This window comes from Betta splendens, chromosome 1, assembly GCF_900634795.4.
Source record: "Betta splendens chromosome 1, fBetSpl5.4, whole genome shotgun sequence".
Lineage (NCBI taxonomy): Eukaryota > Metazoa > Chordata > Actinopteri > Anabantiformes > Osphronemidae > Betta > Betta splendens.
In genome coordinates this window covers 7,516,834-7,538,446 of record NC_040881.3, presented here as the reverse complement: position 1 = coordinate 7,538,446, position 21,613 = coordinate 7,516,834, and the positions used below count along the sequence as shown (strand labels likewise).

At 45.2% G+C, this 21,613-nt stretch overlaps 5 protein-coding genes across 7 annotated transcripts; 2 read left to right on the top strand and 3 right to left on the bottom strand.

Annotated features, from left to right (window-relative positions):
* The first annotated feature begins 195 nt into the window (after window positions 1–195).
* si:ch211-145b13.6 (uncharacterized) lies at window positions 196–2,478 on the top strand. 2 transcript variants are annotated; one of them, XM_029149363.3, is made up of 5 exons: window positions 196–350; window positions 660–734; window positions 991–1,073; window positions 1,144–1,826; window positions 2,227–2,478. In XM_029149363.3, exons 3-5 carry the CDS (start codon window positions 1,014–1,016, stop codon window positions 2,324–2,326), a joined length of 843 nt encoding a protein of 280 aa, XP_029005196.1. In that variant the 5' UTR covers window positions 196–350; window positions 660–734; window positions 991–1,013; the 3' UTR covers window positions 2,327–2,478. The 2 variants fall into 2 exon arrangements, with proteins under 2 accessions (XP_029005196.1, XP_029005187.1); XM_029149354.3 differs by having other exon boundaries at window positions 198–350; window positions 599–734.
* Window positions 2,479–2,652: 174 nt separating this feature from the next.
* On the bottom strand, window positions 2,653–7,477 carry tacr3l (tachykinin receptor 3-like). The gene is made up of 5 exons (XM_029149341.3): window positions 6,397–7,477; window positions 5,950–6,138; window positions 5,634–5,784; window positions 3,620–3,816; window positions 2,653–3,538 (listed from the first exon to the last, which is right to left on the bottom strand). The coding sequence occupies exons 1-5, from the start codon at window positions 6,858–6,860 to the stop codon at window positions 3,325–3,327; spliced, it is 1,215 nt and encodes a 404-aa protein (XP_029005174.1). The 5' UTR covers window positions 6,861–7,477; the 3' UTR covers window positions 2,653–3,324.
* Window positions 7,478–8,964: 1,487 nt separating this feature from the next.
* Window positions 8,965–12,796, top strand: LOC114857624 (N-acyl-aromatic-L-amino acid amidohydrolase (carboxylate-forming) B-like). 2 transcript variants are annotated; one of them, XM_029154315.3, is made up of 7 exons: window positions 8,965–9,420; window positions 10,805–11,016; window positions 11,094–11,286; window positions 11,389–11,482; window positions 11,569–11,676; window positions 11,772–11,884; window positions 12,092–12,796. In XM_029154315.3, exons 2-7 carry the CDS (start codon window positions 10,805–10,807, stop codon window positions 12,284–12,286), a joined length of 915 nt encoding a protein of 304 aa, XP_029010148.1. In that variant the 5' UTR covers window positions 8,965–9,420; the 3' UTR covers window positions 12,287–12,796. The 2 variants fall into 2 exon arrangements, with proteins under 2 accessions (XP_029010148.1, XP_055368301.1); XM_055512326.1 differs by lacking the exon at window positions 8,965–9,420 and having other exon boundaries at window positions 9,448–11,016.
* A 175-nt stretch (window positions 12,797–12,971) lies between these two features.
* cldnd1b (claudin domain containing 1b) lies at window positions 12,972–16,882 on the bottom strand. Its single transcript, XM_029154742.3, has 5 exons — window positions 16,725–16,882; window positions 15,847–16,374; window positions 15,525–15,626; window positions 15,004–15,141; window positions 12,972–14,319 (listed from the first exon to the last, which is right to left on the bottom strand). Exons 2-5 carry the CDS (start codon window positions 16,130–16,132, stop codon window positions 14,099–14,101), a joined length of 747 nt encoding a protein of 248 aa, XP_029010575.1. The 5' UTR covers window positions 16,133–16,374; window positions 16,725–16,882; the 3' UTR covers window positions 12,972–14,098.
* A 180-nt stretch (window positions 16,883–17,062) lies between these two features.
* On the bottom strand, window positions 17,063–21,461 carry glb1 (galactosidase, beta 1). The gene is made up of 16 exons (XM_029154185.3): window positions 21,288–21,461; window positions 20,686–20,855; window positions 20,420–20,570; window positions 20,113–20,173; window positions 19,938–20,032; window positions 19,681–19,861; window positions 19,543–19,601; window positions 19,349–19,470; window positions 19,158–19,198; window positions 18,957–19,069; window positions 18,788–18,862; window positions 18,615–18,704; window positions 18,359–18,472; window positions 18,127–18,258; window positions 17,789–18,028; window positions 17,063–17,704 (listed from the first exon to the last, which is right to left on the bottom strand). The coding sequence occupies exons 1-16, from the start codon at window positions 21,348–21,350 to the stop codon at window positions 17,450–17,452; spliced, it is 1,962 nt and encodes a 653-aa protein (XP_029010018.1). The 5' UTR covers window positions 21,351–21,461; the 3' UTR covers window positions 17,063–17,449.
* Between the last annotated feature and the right edge of the window lie 152 nt (window positions 21,462–21,613).

Below are 21,613 nucleotides of genomic sequence, written 5' to 3'. Positions count from 1 at the left end.
GTCTAATTCAAGCATAATAATACTGGCAAGGTGCCGGAAAAAAAATATATATTTTGAAGCAGATGCCACAAATATTTTTTACATCTAAATATAACGTACTGTAAAACACCATGGAAGTCATAGGAAGCTGTCAGTAATCTTCACTTCCCTTGTTCCACCCATTACTCAACAGATACAAGTAAAAAAAGAAATGGTGGTAATGACTCAGCTATGTGAGCTGCAACAGGCACATAATGTTCTGTAAAAATCAGCAGAAAAAAAAGGAAATAAGTGAGAGGAGGGAGCATCAACAGTGCAGGAGAACCCTCGTCCCCGGGGAACGCCAAGAAAAACACCTCCAAACACATTAGGTAAGTGTTTCCAAGTTTAGGAATGTTCATTTATTAACGCAGAGTATAACTCATTCTTTTATTTAAAGATTTTACAAAACAGTCTAGCTGTGGAATATTCATGTGTCTTCATTCTTGCCATTAGCTGACGACTTTTATTTGATTTACCTTAAAAACCTGCTTGTTTCAGACTCATTTCAGGCGGTTGATCTTGGCTGTAGGAGCAAATACAACTACCCCTCTAAATGCTCTGTTATTTCCTTCCACAGGACAGGAAATGAGCTGGTCACGGAGTTAAGCTGTCTCCCTTCCTTCCTTTGTATTTTGCAGGAGATGATCACACCCTCCTAGATATGCACTGACTTGATTTTTGGAGCTGTTCATAGAAAGCATTCCTGGCTTAAGGTAAGTACAGAGGTTATGCTTCAACTATTTCCACTAATGCATCACTATAGTGTAACTATATTTATCAAAGCCAGTGTTATCAGATTAAAAGAAACGGAAATGATAGTAGAGGCTGTTGTCATGTTGTTTTTTAGGACTGAAGACGCTTGTTGGGATCATTATTTTTTTTGACTTAGTAGTTAAGTTGCCAACAAAAAACAAAAACCTGAGGTTTAAAGTAGGAGACTAGTTTGGTCCTTTTTCGTTTCTGTTGCAGAGATTGATTAGGAGAACTTCAACATGTGGAGCAGCAGGAAACTGCTTCTTGCTGCAGTTGTTTTTTCTGCCGTCTGCTGCAGAGTAAGTACCATTGTGCCCCTGATTCAATAAATATGAGTTCAACATTAATGATACTATTTTCTAAATTAAGGTGAGTGCAGAGCTCCTGGATGAGAGCCTGAACGTTGACCAGTACATGAGGTGCCGTGAAGAGGCCCTGGAGGAGGTGGTGCGTTCAGGGCTGTTGGAAGAAGAGGTAAACCTCAGCAACGGCTTCTCCAAGTCATGGAGGGACTACGAGGGCTGCTCAATGCGGATCCCTGGGGGACGGAAGGAGCACGCTGCTGCACTGGCTGCCTTCGCCAACAACGAGGAGCACGTCAACACCTTTAACGGAAGCGCGGACAATCTGCTGGTGAACGTGACCTATAAAAACAGCTTCGCCTTCATGGGTCTCCACTTCTTGCTCATGGACGCGCTGGTGCTGCTGGGGTCAAACCACTGTAAAACGGTGTACTTAGTAACAGGGAAGGAATTCTCACTAAAGGCTGGCTCACAAGTCAGGTTCCATACATTCAACACAGCTTATCAAAGCATGAGTTCACTGGACACTGATCTGGAATCCATGACGCTCTTTAACATCAGTACTTGCTTCTTCGCCGACCTGCGGGACAACAGCTGTGTCAGACACAAGAACACGGCCCTGGTGTCTCCGGCTGAACAGTTCACCGTGGTGGGAAGCAGCGCCAGGAGCTACGATGACGCCCAGTACACCGAGATCGTCCTGAAGCATTCTGGGGTGCTCAACTTCTACAAATGCCCCGCGCCATCACGGTAAAGCTCAGCCTCTTCCTCCTTTCACTGGTTGTGTTTATGAGGGTTTGCTGTGAGTGATTTGTCTGGTGAGTTTATGACAGATTTCTGGTAGTTGTAACAATCCAAGAATTTCCTTCCTAAAAACATGACGAGTACGGTTAAGTAATTATAATTAATATAAAAAAACATGCATTTATTTATATAATCAATTTATTGATATATTTATTTATACATATATTAAATAAAAAGTAATGCTCGTAAAAGCATAATTAAATTCCATGCAACTCACTAATAAGCACGTTTAAGCAGACATGGAGTTCGAGGTTTTGTTATTCACATAGTGTAAAAAAACAAACTTCCATCTCATGTTGCAGTTGACATGTTGATGTTGCAGTAACCCCATCCTGTCTGTCTCTAGGTCTCCGGCCGGCGTCTCCACCCAGTGGCTCGTGTCATTGCTTGTGGCTTTATCGCTCTTCTTCAGCAGCTCAGACTCCTGGGAGCGTTTGATTGTTTAACAATAGTGTGATGTCTGCTAATGAAGCTAATTGATTCTTTTGGCTGCGAATATAGTCGTATCACTGGTTCATTACTTTTATTATGTTATAACATACCGCTGTGTATTATGTTATGAATTAAAGACTGAAATCTTTTCTCATTTTAATAAGAACCCCATGTGAATACTTAATATATTATAAGTTATTATAAGTTTTTATATACACCCAAACATTTTCTAATTAGTGTGTAATCGTGTGTAATCGCATGTGTTTGCAGTACAGTTTATGAGAGTGAAGCAGTATCTGAGGTTAGTAACTCATAAAAAGGCGATATCGATATCTGTGACTGTAGTGAATACTTTAGTGGTAAAACAGCAGCAAATACAAAAAACAATTATTCATGAAGCACCAGTACTGTTTAGAAACAAATATAAATATTTTACAAACTTATACAAACAAACCAGTGTATCAGCAATAAGTAAATATTTGTTATATGTTAAAATCATTGGCCTAAATAATCTATTTTATTTTCATAAGAAAAGCTTTTAGATGATTACGATCATATGAAGCCCAACAAAGCACATGCATGTACACAATGTGCGTCCTAACAAATACACTGATAAACGACCAATACGGAAATGAATTCTACATTTTCATGTAACGCCCAAAAATCCACAAACACACTCACCAGTTATCACATTTTTTAAACTTGCTTCATGCCATTTATGTCTTTTAGGAGAATATAATAATCTTTAAATAAATAAAAAGACCAATACACAGCAGCGTTTCATAATTAGCAGCAAATAGACTTTCATAACAATTATAGATATTAATGAGAGATACCTGTTTGTGGTACAGGGATACTACTTCTTATATTATTACTGGCTGATTAACATGGTATTTTATCTTTTATTGATGATACCTCCCTCATTCCTCTGCAGAGGCACTAAAGGCTGAGTAGATTCACCCTTACTGGTGAGCTTCCAGTTGCTCTGGGACCAGTGAGCTCAGCTGCAGTGTTAACCATTGGGCTCAGAGTTCTGTGCGGGCCTGTGTCCGCGGGACCGTGTGCTCTTGTCCTTGCTCAGGATGCTGGTCTCCACCCTGGAGAGGGTGCACATGCTGCTCTGGTGGCCCGGTCGAAGCCGCCTGTTCTGGAGTTCCAGCTCGTCGTAGCTGGAGACGCGGACGAAGGGACACCAGCAGAACACCTGCTTGAAGCCGGCCCGAAACCTGCCCAAAGACGTCACCGTTGACATGCAGTTACAGTGACGCGCCTGTGCAGCGGCTCTGGAGGTGCGTTGCGTGACCCACCTGCTGTTGAGGCAGCAGTAGATGATGGGGTTGTACATGGTGGAGCTCATGGCCAGCCACAGCACCGACAGGTAAACCTGCTGGATGTACCTCCACCTGCTCAGGCGCTGATCGAGACCCGTCACGATGAAGTAGACGTGGTACGGCAGCCAGCAGAGGGCGAAGGTCACCACCACCACGATCATCATCTTCACCACCTGCGCAAACGGAGGTGGGAGGAGCTCACGTCCTGACTCACCTGCTCAGTCGCCGTCGGCACGGACTCCAACTGAGCCGGACACAGTCGAGCTCTGCAGCAGAACCCACCTTCACTCCCCATCACGCTTTAGGAGAGGGAGATGCCACCGACGACTCACCGGTCCCGACGCGGAGCTCATCGGCGCGTTACAGCCTGTTCACTGAGCTGCAGCAGCAGGGGCTGCTCTGTCAGAGGGGAAGTCCCTCCTCCTCTGTGGGCATTTGGTTCAAGTCGGAGCTTCGGTTCCTGTCATTTAGACTTTTTGTTCTTTCTTCGCTCAGTTTTGAAGCATCTGGCCATTTCTCATTTATCGTGGCCTTTCCCTGTCATCGGCTCCATTTTGAATTCATGGCATCTATGTTGTGTTGTCTCGAGTGCGTCCCTGATCTGTCTCAGAATAATCCAGCACTTCAACCTTCGGTATTTGTGATGTTTATCAATACATTGAACTCTCTGGCTTTAATCCCACAGCTGCGCTGATAGATGCTCATCACGGCAGCTGTGATGACCTTAATCCCTGTTTAACCCAACCCATAGTCACACACTGATGCCAGACCACAGTACAACGAGTGGATCCACGCGCCCCAGGCTGCTTCCTGGCTGCTTCCTGGCTGCTTCCTGGCTACTTCCTGGCTGCTTCCTGGCTGCTTCCTGGCTACTTCCTGGCTGCTTCCAGGCTGCTTCCAGGCTGCTTCCTGCCTGCTACTAGGCTGCTTTCAGGCGGCTTCCTGGCTGCTTCCTGGTTGCCTCCAGGCTGCTTCCTGGCTGCTTCCTGGCTACTTCCTGGCTACTTCCTGGCTGCTTCCAGGCTGCTTCCTGGCTGCTTCCAGGCTGCTTCCTGCCTGCTACTAGGCTGCTTTCAGGCGGCTTCCTGGCTGCTTCCTGGTTGCCTCCAGGCTGCTTCCTGGCTGCTTCCAGGCTGCTTCCTGCCTGCTACTAGGCTGCTTCCTGGCTGCTTCCAGGCAGCTTTCAGGCGGCTTCCTGGCTGCTTCCTGGTTGCCTCCAGGCTGCTTCCTGGCTGCTTCCAGGCTGCTTCCTACCTGCTACTAGGCTGCTTCCAGGCTACTTCCTGCCTGCTACTAGTCTGCTTACTGGCTGCTTCCAGGCAGCTTCCAGGCTGCTTCCTGGCTGCTATTAGACAGCTTCAAGGCTGCTTCCTGGCTGCTTCCTTGCTGCTTCCTGGCTGCTTCCTGGCTGCTACTAGGCTGCCTGCTGGCTGCTTCCAAGGAATTAAGGCGCATTTGCTCTTTGTGAGGTTTTCCGTTAACAAAGTGTGGATCCCCACCGCAGCAGTAACGTGCTTCACAGCTCTGCAGGACACATTTTACTAATCTTAACTTTAATGGCTCACAGTGTTTTTTCACACTGTTGACACCATCTGTTTCCCCTCTTTTTCCTTGTTTAATGTGCTTTTTTCCCGTACAACCCACAGGAAGCAACGTTTATAGGATATTATGTGGCTTTTGTTCCACATTGTTGAGGTTTCAATTCAATACTAAAAGAATACTTCACATGTTCCATTTGGTTGCTTTTGAAATGTGAAATGTTTTGTTTAGGCTTTGGTCTCTCCTTAGAAACTGCCGTTTTTAACCATAACCATATCTTACAGTCATATCCATATCTCAGCAGGTGACACTTCTGAGGTCTCCATCGTCAGATTAAAATCCATGGGGGAAATTATGCAGCTATCGCTAAACTGGAAACTAGTTTAGTCCTTTGTGATTTTATTACAGTGTAATTTATGAACACTTCTTTGTGCACGTGTTTCATACATACCTTGCGTTTGGCTCTGAGCTGCCTGTGATAATTATCAGAGGAGTCTCCAGGGATCTCTCCTCCCCACAGAGTCACTCCCACGACTGTGTAAGTGATGGCCATCACCAGCAACGGCAGCACATACACTAGAACGGTCACTATGATGTGATACCTGCAGACGCAAGGAGCCGAATCACTAGTCATTATTATTATGGGCTAAGAGGGCGAATACGGGGAATAATGACACAAATAAGCCAAACTGAGAATAAATAAACACCAAACTGTAGCAGAGCTTTGCGTCAATACTAATAATGAAGGTATAAGCGGTGCTTCTCACATGAAGGCGTCATCGACCATGCGAGGCCAGGCCACGAAACAGACGGTTCTGCGAGGTAAAACGCGGGTGGTGGAGAAGTAGCAGAGAGGGAAGGCCAGAATCACAGCCAGGCTCCAGATGCAGACGATGACGCCCAGCGTGGCCTTCGCTGACAGACGAGGCTTCAGTGGGTGAATGATGGCCATGTACCTGCACAGTGGAAGTGAGCAGCGTCTGCGCTGCATTCAAAGACTGTTTCGACTGCAGTTAACGCACTAATGACATGTTTGGGAGCAATTACACTATAGTCATAGAATCTTTGCTTTTTATAACAGACAACAGTTAAGAGTGATGCACATTTCTGAATTTATGCTGCAAGTGTGATGATGATGTATGATTATGGGGAAATAACCGTAACTGCACGCAATTAGCAGCCTTCCACCTGTTGACGGTGGAGTCGTACTGTACCTGTCCATGGCTATCGCAGTCATGGAGTAGATGCTGGAGAACACAGCGGTGACGGGGAAGAAGTTGTGGAACCTGCAGTAGACCTCCCCAAAGTACCACTCTCCGTGCGCCGCGTACACGAAGTTGACGAGCGTGTTGAGCGCCGCCATGGACACGTCGGAGAACGCCAGGTTCAGCAGGAAATAGTTGGTGACGGTCCGCATGCGCTCGTGCGCCAGGATGATCCACATCACGACCAGGTTGCCGAACACCGCCACCGCCAGCACCGCGCCGTACGCCACCGACCACAGCGCCACGCGCCACGCCGGCTGCACGAACGGGCTGCTCACGTTCCTGGCCGCGTCCGACCCGTCCGGCTCCGAGGCCATTGCTGCGCGTGCGCCCGCTCCGCTGCGGTGTGGCGCAGTCCGCCGCTGGAAGGCGACGCACGGCGCTCTGGAGCCCGGTGCGCAACGTGGGCGCATTTGGGTGAGACCACCGAGACAGAGAGCGAGTGGGGGAGAGCGCAGCCCCTGCACCCCCCCTCCCTCACCACTTATTAAAATATATAATTAAAGGGCAGCTTTAATAATCTGACGTTCATCCAATCAACTCTCTCTGGAGGTCTAGCGCATATATAAGTCACGAGAACAAATTATTTGAATTATTGTCCAGCCGCTTTCACTGAAGAGGAAAAGTGACGCCTCTCACGTGCTGCTGTCTGATGCCTGGGATCCGTTTTACTGTGATACAGTTAATCCCCAAATGCCCAGGCAGGATTTTAGGTTATTCCACTGAAGGAAATAAACATGACGTTAGATTATAACAAGCAAACAAACAGTTCAAAAAACTTAAAGACTTTATCATTGTGGCAAAAGAGAACGAACGTTGAACACAAACTAGACATGATCAGTTAAGATATATATGAACACATAAGACATCTACCGCCTGTTTGTGCTGCTTCTGTTTTCTTCCATGTTAAGCACAATAATATACCAACATCCTCACAAATAAGTGAGTTGTCATAATAGACTGGAGCCAATGAAAGCATCTGCTTCACACACACAGCGTCCAATTAGCGTCTCTTCCTCCTGCTGGGAGGTTCCAATTAGCGCCCGGCGGCCTGCTGTGCTTGTTTGTATGAGCTCTGTCAAACAGCGTTTCACCGCCACGTTCCCATCGTCACTTGTAGTCGGTACACTTTGTCAGATCCTGGCATAAAAAGGCTTTGTGCGGAGTTGGACATTATGAAGTCATTTATTTTTCACGGGACACAAACACATCAACATACACAAGCTGTGCACACTGGGACTGGGACCACAAGAAGGTCACAAAGTCCGTTTCCTCCCAGTGGGACCTCATTACCCACGAGCCTCCTCTTTTGGGCCACTCCCTGCTTCAAATGTCAGTCTTCAAGCCTCCGCTAAACACGCCCCCATCAGCCCAACTGAAAAGGTCGGGAGCCCTTAAGGAGCAGCTGATGGCTCCATTAGCTTTAACCTCCACGTTGGATGAATAATTCAGGCATTGCTTGAGCACGAGGGGCGTAACAGCAGGCGAGAGGAGTGTGGCCCCGTATCTGTAGGATGAAGGTCTGATCAGGGCAAAACAAACAGCAGAGAAATCCACCCACAAGACGGGTTTGATCCACTAGTGCAGTCGAGTCAACACGAGCCCCGGGAGAAGAGAACACATCATGTGTTAAGGCTCATTTACGTGTGATCAGATAAAGAGTCAGATAAATCAGTCGTTCAAAGGAACAGTCCCTCCAGCAGCTCAAGTTTAACAGCTCTCCGTGTAAAGCCTGTCTATTTATGACATTTAAAGCTCCAGCTCTTCCTCCACAGAGATGGAAAATGCAACTGGTGTCAACCTTAAATGACACAATTACACAGTGGCTTTAAGTCATTTCATCTACGAAAACACAGACAAAATACATAAAGTCAAACTACAGATGATGATCAGGTGAGAAGCAGAAGCACGGGAAGCATCTCATAATCCCAATATAACAGGATTACGTGTCTAAATGGATCTGAGCGTTTCTGTTTTAGACAGAGAGGAGGCGAGAGAGTGGACGGCCCCCTGCTGTGAGCCAACGGATACTGATGGGTGATAGGAAATAAGAAACAAAGTTCTTTTGCATCATTGGAAATTAATTTTGCGTCTTTTAATCTTCATTCAAATTGAATGTGACAAGTTTAAAAAGCGAAATGACTTGATTCTAATTTGTCATTTCAGAGTAAAACACACAATGATGTCCACATATGGTGAAGTAACATTAAAACATATTGTAACGCACAGAAAAAAACTAAAAAATACACCTTTTAGGGCCCAGACACAACATGGCTCAAACTGTTTGCAGGTTTGTTTGCAGAAACATTTCTGCTTTGTGCTTTGTTCAGGTATTATTGACCCTATCAAACTAAATTGAACATGATGATTTAACACCTGATGTACTTGTATGCAAAGAGGTGCCAGAACATACACACACCTAACGCCATGTGTGTCATGTGACCTTTATGCTGTCATGACCTCAGCGTGCCTCATACACGCAACTGCCGGTTACTTCCTCGTAGCCGTCGGTCGCGTCTGCGCCGCTTCCTTCATCTTATTATCGAAAGTCTACAACAGCGGATCACAACAAATTCCAGACTGGTTTTATTGTATCTGAACATTAGCAGATCAGATGAAGCAGCGTAAGATAATACACAGGCTTTGTTGTTGCCGCTGCACCGCCCTCAGGCCACGAGAGCAGCTCCTGCTGGTTTGGTTTAAAATAACAGAGGCCGAGTTCCTGTTTCGTCACTCATGGTCTAACTGCTTGAAATCTGATCTGAAGAAGGAGAAAGAGGAGGGCTGCGGGAATCATGAAGGGACACAAGGAAGCAGGAAGAAGCCAGTGTGGGGCTGCGCTCTGCGTTCAGCGCTCTGTGCATGTGACAGTTGGCAGGTTGTGACATGCAGCTCCACCGCCATGACACCTCCTCCCCTCTGAGTTCAAAGGTTGTTTGAGTTCAGCAGTGAAAGCAGAGTTTTCACAGAAAGGTAAGACATGCAGACTGCTGTTGGTCATTTTCCTCTTGTAATATAACAGATTTGTATTTGACGTTGGCTCTAATGGACGCGTCCATGTTTTACTTAGCGTCTAAACCTGCATTTGCTCTAATGCAAGATGAAAAACAGATGAGGCACTCAAGCAGCGGTTTATCACTTGCTCCCACTGTAAAATGCTGACTCTGCATCGTAACAGCAGCCTGCAGTAAAAGGTCTATTGCACTTTTGTCAATGCAAAGTATTCGGGTTTACTTGAAACCAAGTACTACACAAACCTCTGGTGCAGCGTCCCCATAAAACAGTGTGAGTGCGGTTTAAGGGTGTTTGTGGAGCGGACAGTGACTGAGTCGGATGCAGCCCATGTCTGATGTCCTGTGGTTTCCAGTGTTGACCTTGGGATGATATTCACAGCTACAATGTTTTGCCTGAAGCCAGACAGCTGCGTAAACCTGAGACGGACGCAAACACTAGTTTGTGCGATCTGAGCCCCTTTTTTGTGGCTTCCCGTGAAACGCAGAATCGATTCTTTTCGTGATCTTTCCACTTTAGGCCTTTAGATTTCCTGTTTGAGGCTCTGCACTGCAGTAACTGAAGACGAACGCATAAGGCATGAGAAGAACGTGTTTGTGAGCCTTCGGGGGCTGAAGAGAAACACCTTTAACCTTTAGCCTCTCAGACTTTGAACTGGTTTTGTCAGAAACCAGAGAGAAAGTAAAGTGAAAATAACTGCGTGCCTCCAAAAGAAAAGGCAGGAAAATTAACCAACGAATCATCAGAATCAACCAAAACAGTAGAGACAGCTTGTTTTGAAGGTATTACTTCTATGTATATTTACATTTGAATCAATGTTTATCTTTTAGTCAATTATTTCCCCTTTAGCAAAATTCAACAATTATTAATATTAGGAATTGTACAGATATGAGATTATTCATTTGTAAACTTCTTCAATATATAACACCCTGGTGTTTATTTAATCACTGTGGCTTTAATAGATGTCAAGTCTCACCCAGTCTTCCACTAAACTGACAATAAACTGATCAGTTGATTTAATCAAATGGTTTTAAAACAGCTAATGAGGCGATCTGGTCAGTTTTAACAGCCTCTAAATTTGGCTTAACATCTGTTGTTCAGGCATGAGTTAATCACTAGGAGCTCATTCAATGGTCTAAGAATAATTTAGTGACTTATTACATTTAATGACTCACTGCCTCAGTTGTCCAGCACAAGGTGTACTCTCCTGATCAGGTCTCAGTCAACCCGTCTCCTCATTCACACACATTCACACGCGAAGCAGGTTTCGTCAGCTGAGGTTTAAAGTTGCCTTCCAGCTCAGAAGTAAAGAGTTTCTAACGCAACCTCCGCCTCTGCCGTGAAGATGGAGCACGTGTTTCTCCCACCTCTGTCCCGCGTCGCTGTTTGCGGCGGCACCCACGGAAACGAGATGTCCGGAGTTTACATGGTGAGGGAAATGCAGAGGCAGAAGCTGGAAGCTGTAACCACGGTCCTGTCGAACCCAAGAGCTGTGGACGCCTGCAGGAGATACATAGACACGGACCTGAACCGCTGCTTCCCCGATGAGTTGCTGAAGTAAGCGCACCAAACAGGTTCTACCAAACCATCTGTGTGTGTGACGGCATCAACAGTGTCCACGTTGCATGTTCTAGCGCTCCAATCACAGACTCCAGCCCCTATGAGCTGAGACGCGCCCATGAGCTGAACGCTCAGCTCGGACCCAAAGGGAGCGACGCCGCCATGGATCTGGTGGTGGATCTGCACAACACCACAGCCAACATGGGCCTGTGCTTCATTTTCTACTCCAAAGACTGGCTCACCCTGCACATTTACAAATACATACAGGTATGAAGAATGCAGAGAGCAGCACAAGTGTCTGTGGCTTGAATGACTGTGACATTTGGAGGTCCAATGTGTGATGAGCTTGTTTGGATGTTTGCGTTTTAGAGCAAAATGGCCTCTGTGCCTCTGAGAGTAATCCAGCTGGACATTCCTATTTCTGAGGCCTATTCATTGGAGTCAGTTGGCAAACATGGCTTTGGTAAGTGTCCAATGCACCATATATTTGTACTGTCGCTATTCAGTCACACCTTAGTTCTTTTGCATCGTCTTTCGGTTTCTTTGCAGCCATTGAAGTTGGTCCTCAACCCACCGGTGTGCTCAGAGCTGACATCTATAATATGATGAAAGAGGCGCTGGATCTCACAATAGAATGGCTTCAGAAATTCAATTCTGGTAGGAACACAGTGCTGTGCATGAAATACAGTCACTTACTGTACCCTGCAAATAAAGAAGAAACTCCCTCGACTCATGCCGTCTTCTCCCAACAGGCAGCACTTTTGAGGGGGGTGAAGTAGAAGCGTATGTCCGGCTTGAAAGCGTGGACTACCCTAGGGACCCCAAGACCGGTGAAATCACCGCTGCCATACACCCACAGCTGCAGGTACACAACACAGTTAGAGCCTAAGAAGTTATGAAAACGACGGTCCTTCAAGTTATTCAAGTTACTAATTTGGACGCATTCATTGCATTCTCATCCGAGGAAGCGAGAACCCAAATTAGGAAACTATGACAAACAGCAAATGTCATATTTGCATTGAAAAGCTGCCGCGGCTCATGCCGGCCCACCTGTTCTCTGTTGTTCCTTCAGGATAATGACTTCAAGCTTCTCCGGCGAGGCGACCCCATATTTCAGTCATTTTCTGGGGAGACGCTGAAGCACAAGGGGGAGGAACTCTACCCGTTCTTTGTCAACGAATGTGCTTACTATGAGAAGAAGGTTGCTTTCCTGTTAGCTCGAAAGGTCACGCTGACCTTCCCGTCCATAAGTTTGAAGCGAGACTGAGAAGAGTTAAGGTTATGAGAACGAGACCAAACCTACGCTGCTATAATTTCACTTTATAATTAAAGACACGGTGCATTAATAAATTAACCATCTCAATGATTCTGAAACTAGCACATAATCCGTCCTGTCCAACAGTTTGCCACGCTGCATGTTGTATTGTGCTGGACAATTTTGCTTTTTCAGGAAGACCATCATCTCAGGCCCTGAATGTGTATTTCTCAGATAATTACATACCAATAATCTAATGTAAGACTTTGATACAACACAAGTCCAGTAATCATCCAATAATCATCTGGCTTTTGCAGACTGGCTGATTTCAATAATCCTTTTAATAAATTCTAAGGGTATTGATGTTGATGACACTGTGACACTAATGCAAAAATACTTTAACTAAATAAACAAAAACATGGACCATTTGAACTGCTGATCTATTTAAGAATGTAATGTTTTAAAAATGTGTGTGTAATGTCTTATTTCAAAACATAATACACATTAGCTTGACAAAATGTAATGATTTAGTGTGTGTAGTGTTTTTTCTTTATTAATGTAAGTAAGAAATATGATCATCTTGTTCATCTTCTGGGGAGCATGAATGTCTGTACAAAATTAAACATCCTCAGAACTACACTACTACCAACTAAACCTATAAGAGCAAAAATGTGCTGCAAGGACAGTTATAAACTAATGAGGGGTCAGTAAATGTCAAATTTATTCATATAGAAACAAGTACATTGTGCTTCATCATGGTTAAAACACAGTGTATACACATCAGATGTGTAACAAGACACAGTTGAACAAAATAGTCACTTCTTGATTTTGACACAAAATGAATACAAAAATGTAAATATGAGAGAAATTCTGAAGATTTTGCTAATTCAATTGTTGTTGTTATTCAAAATAACAGTATCTCACATGAAATATCACTGACAAACACTGAAAAGACCGATGCAAAAAACCTGGATCTGGCTGTTAAACCCGCCCCTGAATTCACTAAGAGCTCCAGAACATAAACAAACCTTATCCTTACAAAAGTAAATGTGCTGTAGTAGAGCTAGGGGCTGAAAGATTAGAATGTAAATATTACTAGGAAGTCACAGGTTGGCCCAAGTGGCAGCAATTCGGTCTTAATTCAATGAAAGTGAAAAAATAAATATTGGCTGTATAAACATGACAATGGGAGGAGGAGTGGTTACACAGGTGAGTGACATTTACTGGCATTTAGTCAAAACACAAACAGAAATAAACATTTACCACAGATGACACAAATGTCAGCTTAAAAGGCATGCAGCACACAGCAAAGGCCTGATATTTAAGAGGATGCAAACATGTGAAAAAAAATCCAAAAATCCAAAATAACACAAATATGTAATAATTTCCATGCACTAGAGAGAAGGATGGTTTGACTTCAATTAACTTGTGTATTTTGAGAAGATAGTCTGTGTTAATTGATTTAAGGGCAGTGGTGAGCAGCTTTACAAGCACTGGCAACTGAATAGAAGGCATCGAAGTACTGCACAGCAACACAGTTCACACCAGAAACAGACAAATTATATAGAACATGTGGCTGCTAAAATATATTAACAACAAGCTTCTGGTAAAAGACAAGTTAAACAGACTAAATAACTAATGTAGATAACTCAAAGGTTCTTTAATCCTTATTCATGAGCACTTTCATGATTATCTGCAGGTTTAGCCGATATTCAGCTACAACTCGATAATGTTATTGTTTCTTGTGTTTGAGGACGGTTTCTTAATGAAACCACAGACGAGCAGGCTGTTAAGGTACTGTGAGCTGTTCCCTTGGCCTGTTTTCTAGGCTACTCTGTAAGCAGTCATGCGGGTGTAGTTTTTGCGATGACTCCTGGCCGCCCACAAGAACAAAGCAGCCGCCATCATCTGCAGAGGGAAGGAGATAAGAGCGAGGTAGAGGGACCAGCCCAATGAGCCCTCCACCCCTTCGGGTGGTACGAAGGACTGGTGGAGCAAATCCAAGCCGGCCAAGAAACAGCAGACGGTGCCCAGAGAACAGACACCTGATGAGTAGAAGAGAGCCTTGAACTAATGGAAGAAGACGGCAAGATTTCACCAAAACAACTGAAATAGCTGATATATCTCAATCAAAACAAATAGTATTGTGACCTCGGTTGAAGTCAACACACCAAGTGAAATTTAACTATAACTTTCAGGCAAAACTGAATAAATTACAAAACAATGTCCAACTACTTAATATGTATACAATATACGCTAGGATCTATTATGACATTATTGCATGAGATGCATCCAGAGCTGCCTCATTAGGCTTCACTGTATGCTTTGCTCCTGGTAATAAAGGCACTTTTTAAATTCAGTGTAAACAAACTATTTCAATACTAACTGAGTGAAGAAGAAGTCACGTTTAAAAAAAAGGACCACAAGCTGCTGTGCCAGGCTGATATATAGAGCTGGCAGCATATGACGCGCATCGATGCAGTCCAAATGTCATGATATTGGTTCAAGCCAAGTTGTTTTGTCTGTGTACAGTGATCTACCAACTTGTATCAAGTCAAGCCACTCCAACCCAAATCAAGTTTACATTTGATTGGATTGGGTCATTTTGTTTGTAATGGCTCAGACGACCGCGAACAATAAACCTAAATTTAAATGTCCACTGAACGGTGTGATGCCCTTATAGTTTGTTGCTTTTGACGTTTAGAGTTTGGGCAGGGTGTTTCTCTTACCTGCAAGAAGATGAAGCACTCCCACACCCAACGTTGGGGTGAAGCTCCGGCACAAGCAGGCGCAGACACCGACAAGGCCACTGAGGAAAACCAAGGCCAGAGACACCAGGGGGAGAAGAAACTGACATCTCCAAAGATCTGTATAGATATAAAACAACAACAGTGTTCAAACATAATGCAAACAACATTGCACCTGCTATTTTTGGCTAGACACCAGAAATATTTTCTCTTTATTGTGCGGGTGAAGAGAGACAGAAATGAAATGCAGGCAGATAGACAAACAGTGGTCGTTAGCAACAGAATTGGTTGAGAGATCTTTATTTCCCAGAAGAAATCTTCCTTCATCCCAGCTCTTTCAGATCAGGTTACTCTCATTCGCATGTAAAGGTGCTGATTGTCACAGAAACACCCCAAACTGTTGTGTTAGCCATCGAGACTGGTTATAGAAAAGCTCAGATATAATGAACACAAAGTCAATCTCACAAAATTCATAGACACAGAAGTGCTACAAAAACACCTACATGTTCTCAGCAGATCTTCTTCATGGTCTCCAAGGTATTTGTACTTTGGAATAAATTGCTGGGGAAGAGTGAAGCTCACGCACTGTGTCTCCAGTTTGGGATCTAGAGAGAGTCAAGACAGTAGTAAATTCCAGGAAAAAAGTAACTAACTAACTGTATTTATATCTGCCCATTGCTAAAGTGTCTAAAAGGTCAGTACATGTGCACCAATACAGGTCATATTTAGTGACTTACATCAACATACAATCTTTTCACAGCCTGTAAATCTACCTAAAATGCAATAAATCTGAGCATATGTAGACACTTCAGTTCATTCAATTACCTGGCTCTTTGAACCAGTGTGACTTGCTGGGCACCAGAATACACCTCCACCACAGCCCCAGGGTGCCGTTCAGGTGGAACATGGTTTCATTATAAGTCTTCTCATCGAAGTCCCCATTGATGAAGTCCTCTCTGAGCTCCGTGGCGTTGCGGCCCTCGTGTTTAACTGAAGGGCTGTTGTACTGGTACCAGTGCGGAGTTCCCACAGCGACAGACAGGTACACGGTGGCCAGCAGGCTCAGAACCGAGCCGATCACCAGAGCTGTGGCGTAACGATTATCTACCATGGTCTAGAAAACTGTCGGCTTCGAGCCCGTGATCACAAGGAAGCCTTTCTCTTTCATAAAAGACTAACCCAGCTTGGCTTTCACTCCTGTTGCGAATAAAAACTTAGAGGACATGTACTTAGCATGTCCGTAACTACTTCACATATGTACGACGGTGTCGTAGATTCTTAGAATTGTACTTCATCTTTTAAAGTACTTTTGTGCTGCAGGTTGAGCGATGTGTCACTGACAGAGGCCGACACCTGCCGAGCAGAGTCGAACACACATTGGTTAGTTTAGTGTTTAGCTACAGGCTAATGCTATAAACACAGCCTGTTACATACAGTTTATCCGGTTGTTTAAATTTATTGCCAATTTGAAAATGACAGCGACAGTTGCCAGTGTTAGAGGTATAATTGTTCGACATCTTTAATCATAAATATTATATTAACATAAGACTTGAACGTTAGATAGGTAACAAAGACAGCACCTGACTAGCTGGCTAATGCTAAACCTTCATAACGTTAGTTACATAGAACTGAGCTGTATGAAAACTAAAACACCAAATTTTAAACTGTTAACTATACATTTCATTCAAACGAGATAGTTTTACCCATCATCGTATAGTTTGCTGTGCTCGTCGATTTTCCTGCAGGCCTCCGCCCTCCTCCGAAACGCTAACAAGTTTCGTTTGCTCTCTTCTTCAGGGATGTGTTGTTTCTATCGGAAACCCGCTCGTTGACTCATTACTGCCACCTACTGGTCAAACACGCGCACAACCGCCAGACGTACGTCAGAGCCAGAACGTCTTTAGAGTTTTCACATTGAAATTCCAGCAATGTGTTGTAATAAAAATGGCTCCCCATTAATACGCGGGTAAATTCAACTATACAACCTATTATTTAAACCAACTACATCAATAAACAAAAAAACATTTTATCTGCACAAACATTTTGTGAAAATAGAAAGTAGATACTTCCTTTGTTTAATATTTGAACTGAAAGGCATAAATTTTACAATCATATTATTGTATAGCTTCAACATATCACCATGACGTGTTTTCCCTGATGTGTTCCACGTATACAAAAATAAAGCATTCACTGAAATACAGTACAGGCCAATAAATGTTGGCAGTGATAATCCCTTTGTAAAAACAAATTAAAAATAGCATTGGTAAAAATTTGATTTAGATTCAATAACTAATTTTACTTCTCAGTTTTATCTCCTGTCACACGACACATCTTAAAACATACATCTATCCCTAAAATAAACACGGGGCTCAAATGATCAACGAGCTGTGCAAATTGATTTGCTCTGTGCGGTGGAGAGCTCCCTTCATCATAGCAGATCCTCCTTTGCAAACGGGATGCGGCGCCGCGTGTGATCACCATGAACCGGGCCGTTCAGGATGGGGTCGGTGGTGAACTCCACCGTGCACGGACCCGAGCTGCAGGGAGCCCCTTCCAGCTCCAGGACTGTCACGTTGTTGGGTGCGGCTGTGCTGAGGACGTTGGCAGGAACAAAAAGTGTCACTTGAGGTCCTCGACTTGGCCAGTAACGTCCCAGGTTGAAGCCGTTAATCCAGATCTGACCCTGAAAAACAGAAGTTTGACAACAGGTTCACTACATCGTTTTTATGTGTAATAATACTTTATGTGTAATAAAGGTGTGACGTGCCTTCCTCCATTTGGGCAGCTGTATGTAGGTGTCCTGAGGAAGGTCCGGGATGCCGTCGGGGATGATGAAGCTGCCGCCGTAGAAGGTTGGAGGGGAGAGGGCAACAGGCTGAGGAGGGGCTCTGTGTGTGGCTTCTCTGGCTCCAAGCAGGCCTTCACTGACTGCTTCATCAATACTGAGACTGTACATGGTCCAGTTAGTGAGTGGGACCGTGGCCAGGTTCAGCGCGGACACGATACCCTGTGAAAAAGGAGTAGGAACGCTATTAAATCCAGCCTTAAGGTTTTTTCCTCTTCTGATACATCAGCGTACACCAGAATTGCGGGACAAATAAAAACCTTGAAGTCATTGATTTCTTTTCCATAGTTGATGCGTCCCAGGTTCTCCACCAGTATGTCCAGTTGACTGCCAGCCTTCCCAGTCACATTTATGGCTATAACTTTGGACCTTTCAAGAATCCCTGCAGCTACCTAAAGAAAACATCGAAACATAGCTCACATTAATATCTGAAGTCAAATCCAATAAACCCAGTCGGTGCACGTGGCCGTCTTTGAGTGAGGGCAGACTCACCCCGTCCACTGACACATAGGCTCTATCATGGATGCCGTTGAGTGGGGAGGACAGTGGAGTTGGTTTGCTGCAATTCACAGGCAGAGTCGTCCTGTAGAGCACAAAACCAAAGTTCTGCAGGATGAAAGCAGAAAAAACACAAACAAATCACTGCAAATATCAATAAGTTAATAGCAATTATCACCAGTAAAGCGTTTTCACTAAAGAAACCCATGTATAAAAAAGGTGAGCTGAAAACTACTGGAGGACACTGTACCTGCTTCAGCTCAGTAAAAGTCAGAGGGTCCTTGCTTCTGACTGGGCCGGACATGGACAGCTTGTCCAAGGCTTCTGAAATCGTCTGGAGCTGCAACAGAACAGGGCTGGATTCATATCTGTGCATGTATAATATGCAAATATTTTGATTTTCATGGACTGCTGGGTTCCTACCTTCTTCATCTCAACAGACCCATACGCATACTTTGGAGTAGTTGGTGGTACTGGTCCTACTGGTATTTTGTGGTACTGTTACAGAAACACGTTACAGAATTATTACCACTGTCGCGCGTGCGCACGCACGCACGCACACACGCACACACACAAAACTTGGTGTACGAACCATTTTGATCACTGACTGGATGGCAAAATATTTCTTTGTGAGGTCTCCTGCTTCTGTGAGCGGAGCGTCGTAGTCGTAGCTCGTGGGCTGGGGTTTGTACGGACCGTTGGCGCCTGCAGGTGTGAACAGTGCACATTACGGGTCATTTAAAAACAGCCTCAGAGTAAGTTAGGTTAAACCAGCCTGTGGAGGCGCACTCACCATTCCAGTAAGCGAAGTTGGTTCCTCCTATGAACATGTACCTGTGAGGGGGAGGCAGGAGTCAGCTGTGGGTGGTCTAATGACTTTAACACGGCCCATTGGCTGTTCTGATTATCATTTTATAACGTTCATAACACAAGCAGACATTTTTGCTATTCACCGATAAGATCACAGTGAATCTCCTCACGCACATGTTGACGTTGGCGCCCTTGGCCAGCATCTCATTCAGGGTCTTCGTCACGGCCTCAGGCGACACGGAGGCGTGAGGGGACCCCCAGTTGTCCAGCCACCCAGTGTAAAACTCGGAGTTCACCTGCGTGAGGAGCAGGTCTGATTAGTGAGCGTCCCGATCGGAACCGATGAAAGGCGCTGGGGGAGAACCCACCAGAGGTCCGCGGGGTTCAGCGTATCTCTGAGCTCCAAAGGCAGCGGTGATATTCGCACCTGCAGAATGAGCGAAGACACACAATAGGTGCGTTTGTGCGACGTGTTTTTACTTTATTTATTTTTATTTAACACACACCTGGGCCAAAGTCCACTGTGGCGTAGAGACCCTCTATGGAGCCGCACTTCAGGTAGCCCAGCCCGGCTCCGTCTGTGGTGAACAGCACCACCTCCTGCCCCAGGTGGGAGCGGAACAGCTTGGTCAGGTGCCGCAGGTAGTTGTAGTCACAGGCGAAGTAGCTGCCATATTCATTCTCCACCTGTGACGTCCACAGTGAGACGTTACGTCTTACCTGAATGGCTCTTGAGCCTCAACGTTGTCTGGATCCTGCTCACCTGCACCGTGATGATGGGACCACCATTCTGGTAGAGGTACGGCTTTATCATAGGCAGCAGCTTTCCCATCCACTGATCCACGGCCGCGATGTAATCTAAAACACACACGCACTGGATTTGTACGCGGGCAGTCCATGTTTGATCCTCCCTCACCCGGTTTGACAATCACTCGTACCTGGATTCGAGGACCGCAGCACAATGTCTTTGTTCCTGAGGAGCCACGCTGGCAGCCCGCCCTGAGTGAACGGACAGTGGGAGTGGGAGTGGATTTAAACGGATGCAGGTGCAACAGTAAACAGAATAGTTTTGGTTCCCATTTCCTCACATAAACAGAAAAGTACAGTAGTTCTTCTATTTACCGTGAAACTACTAAGATATAAAAAGCTCAGTTCCTTTTTTTATTCTTATTAAGTCACAGGCTACAAGTTCAACGTTGTCCATTTTCCCCAAATAATGAGAAAAGCACCAAAAGCTGCACTCACCATGTCCCACTCTGCGCATATGTAGGGTCCAGGCCGGAGGATGACCAGCAAACCGACGTCCTGGGCGAGTTGGAGGAAGTGGATGAGATCCCGGTCTCCACTGAAGTTGTACTGGCCTGGAGAGTCCTCGTGGTAGTTCCAGGGGATGTACCTTCAGGAAACAAGGCGTCAGCGCTTTGGACACACACACACACACACACACACACACACACACACACACACACACACACACACACACACACACACACACACACACAGGAACCTACGTCTGGATGGCGTTCAGTCCTGCCATGTACATCTTGAGCAGCCGATCCTTCCAGTAGACTCTGGGGATCCTGTTGTAGTGGATGCTTCCCGAGATGTAGCGAAACCGCTCCCCATCTTTCCTGAAGCAGTCGTTCTGGTAGTCGATGCTGAAGGAGCGCGGTGCGCTGAGCTGCAGAGGAACAGTAGAACTTGTAGAAAGCAAAGGGAAGCCACGAACTTACAGAAGTGCTATGAATAGAAATCCACATGACATCAGCAAATTCTTTCTGCTCGATGATGAAGCATATCTTTAAAAGGTGTCATGTGCCTGTGCGTGTGTTTGCCAAACTAGGATCATGGGAGGTAAATGTAACAACTGGGAAATGCTCAGTTTATATGTATCAATAACTGTCATACAGTTTTTATGGCAGGACTGAATCTTAGCTGACTTTAGAATCGGCTGCTGTAAAATGACACCTTGTCTTAAATGTCTAAACACTGCTGTTCTGTCCTGTTTTCAGTTCTAAGAAGCGCCAGTTTTAGGTTTTCTTCTCGTATGACACATTTGAATGTGTCTTTCGTCGTATACGAGAACGAAAGTTTCAAACCAAAGTGAACTTACTGATCGTCCAGACACAAGCAGCAGCAGCAGCATCGAGGTGGCCGCTCCGAGAGGAGACATCATGGATCCTCAGCGAGGCCTGCTGTCACTCACCGCAGCTCAGCACCCGGGGAGCTGCACAGACCCTCTTACTTCCCGGTGTGCGCTGCGGTGTTTTGAATGGATCATGGGTTGCGGAAGTAAAACTCGGGCGTCACGTGACGCTATTGTTGTGATGTAGGCACGCGGCTTGGTCGCTAGGGGTCAGTGTCGCGCGCTTGGCTCAAAAGGCGTAAATAAATCCAAATTGACTTGGCAAGCAGTCATATTTTTGTATACTATTGGAG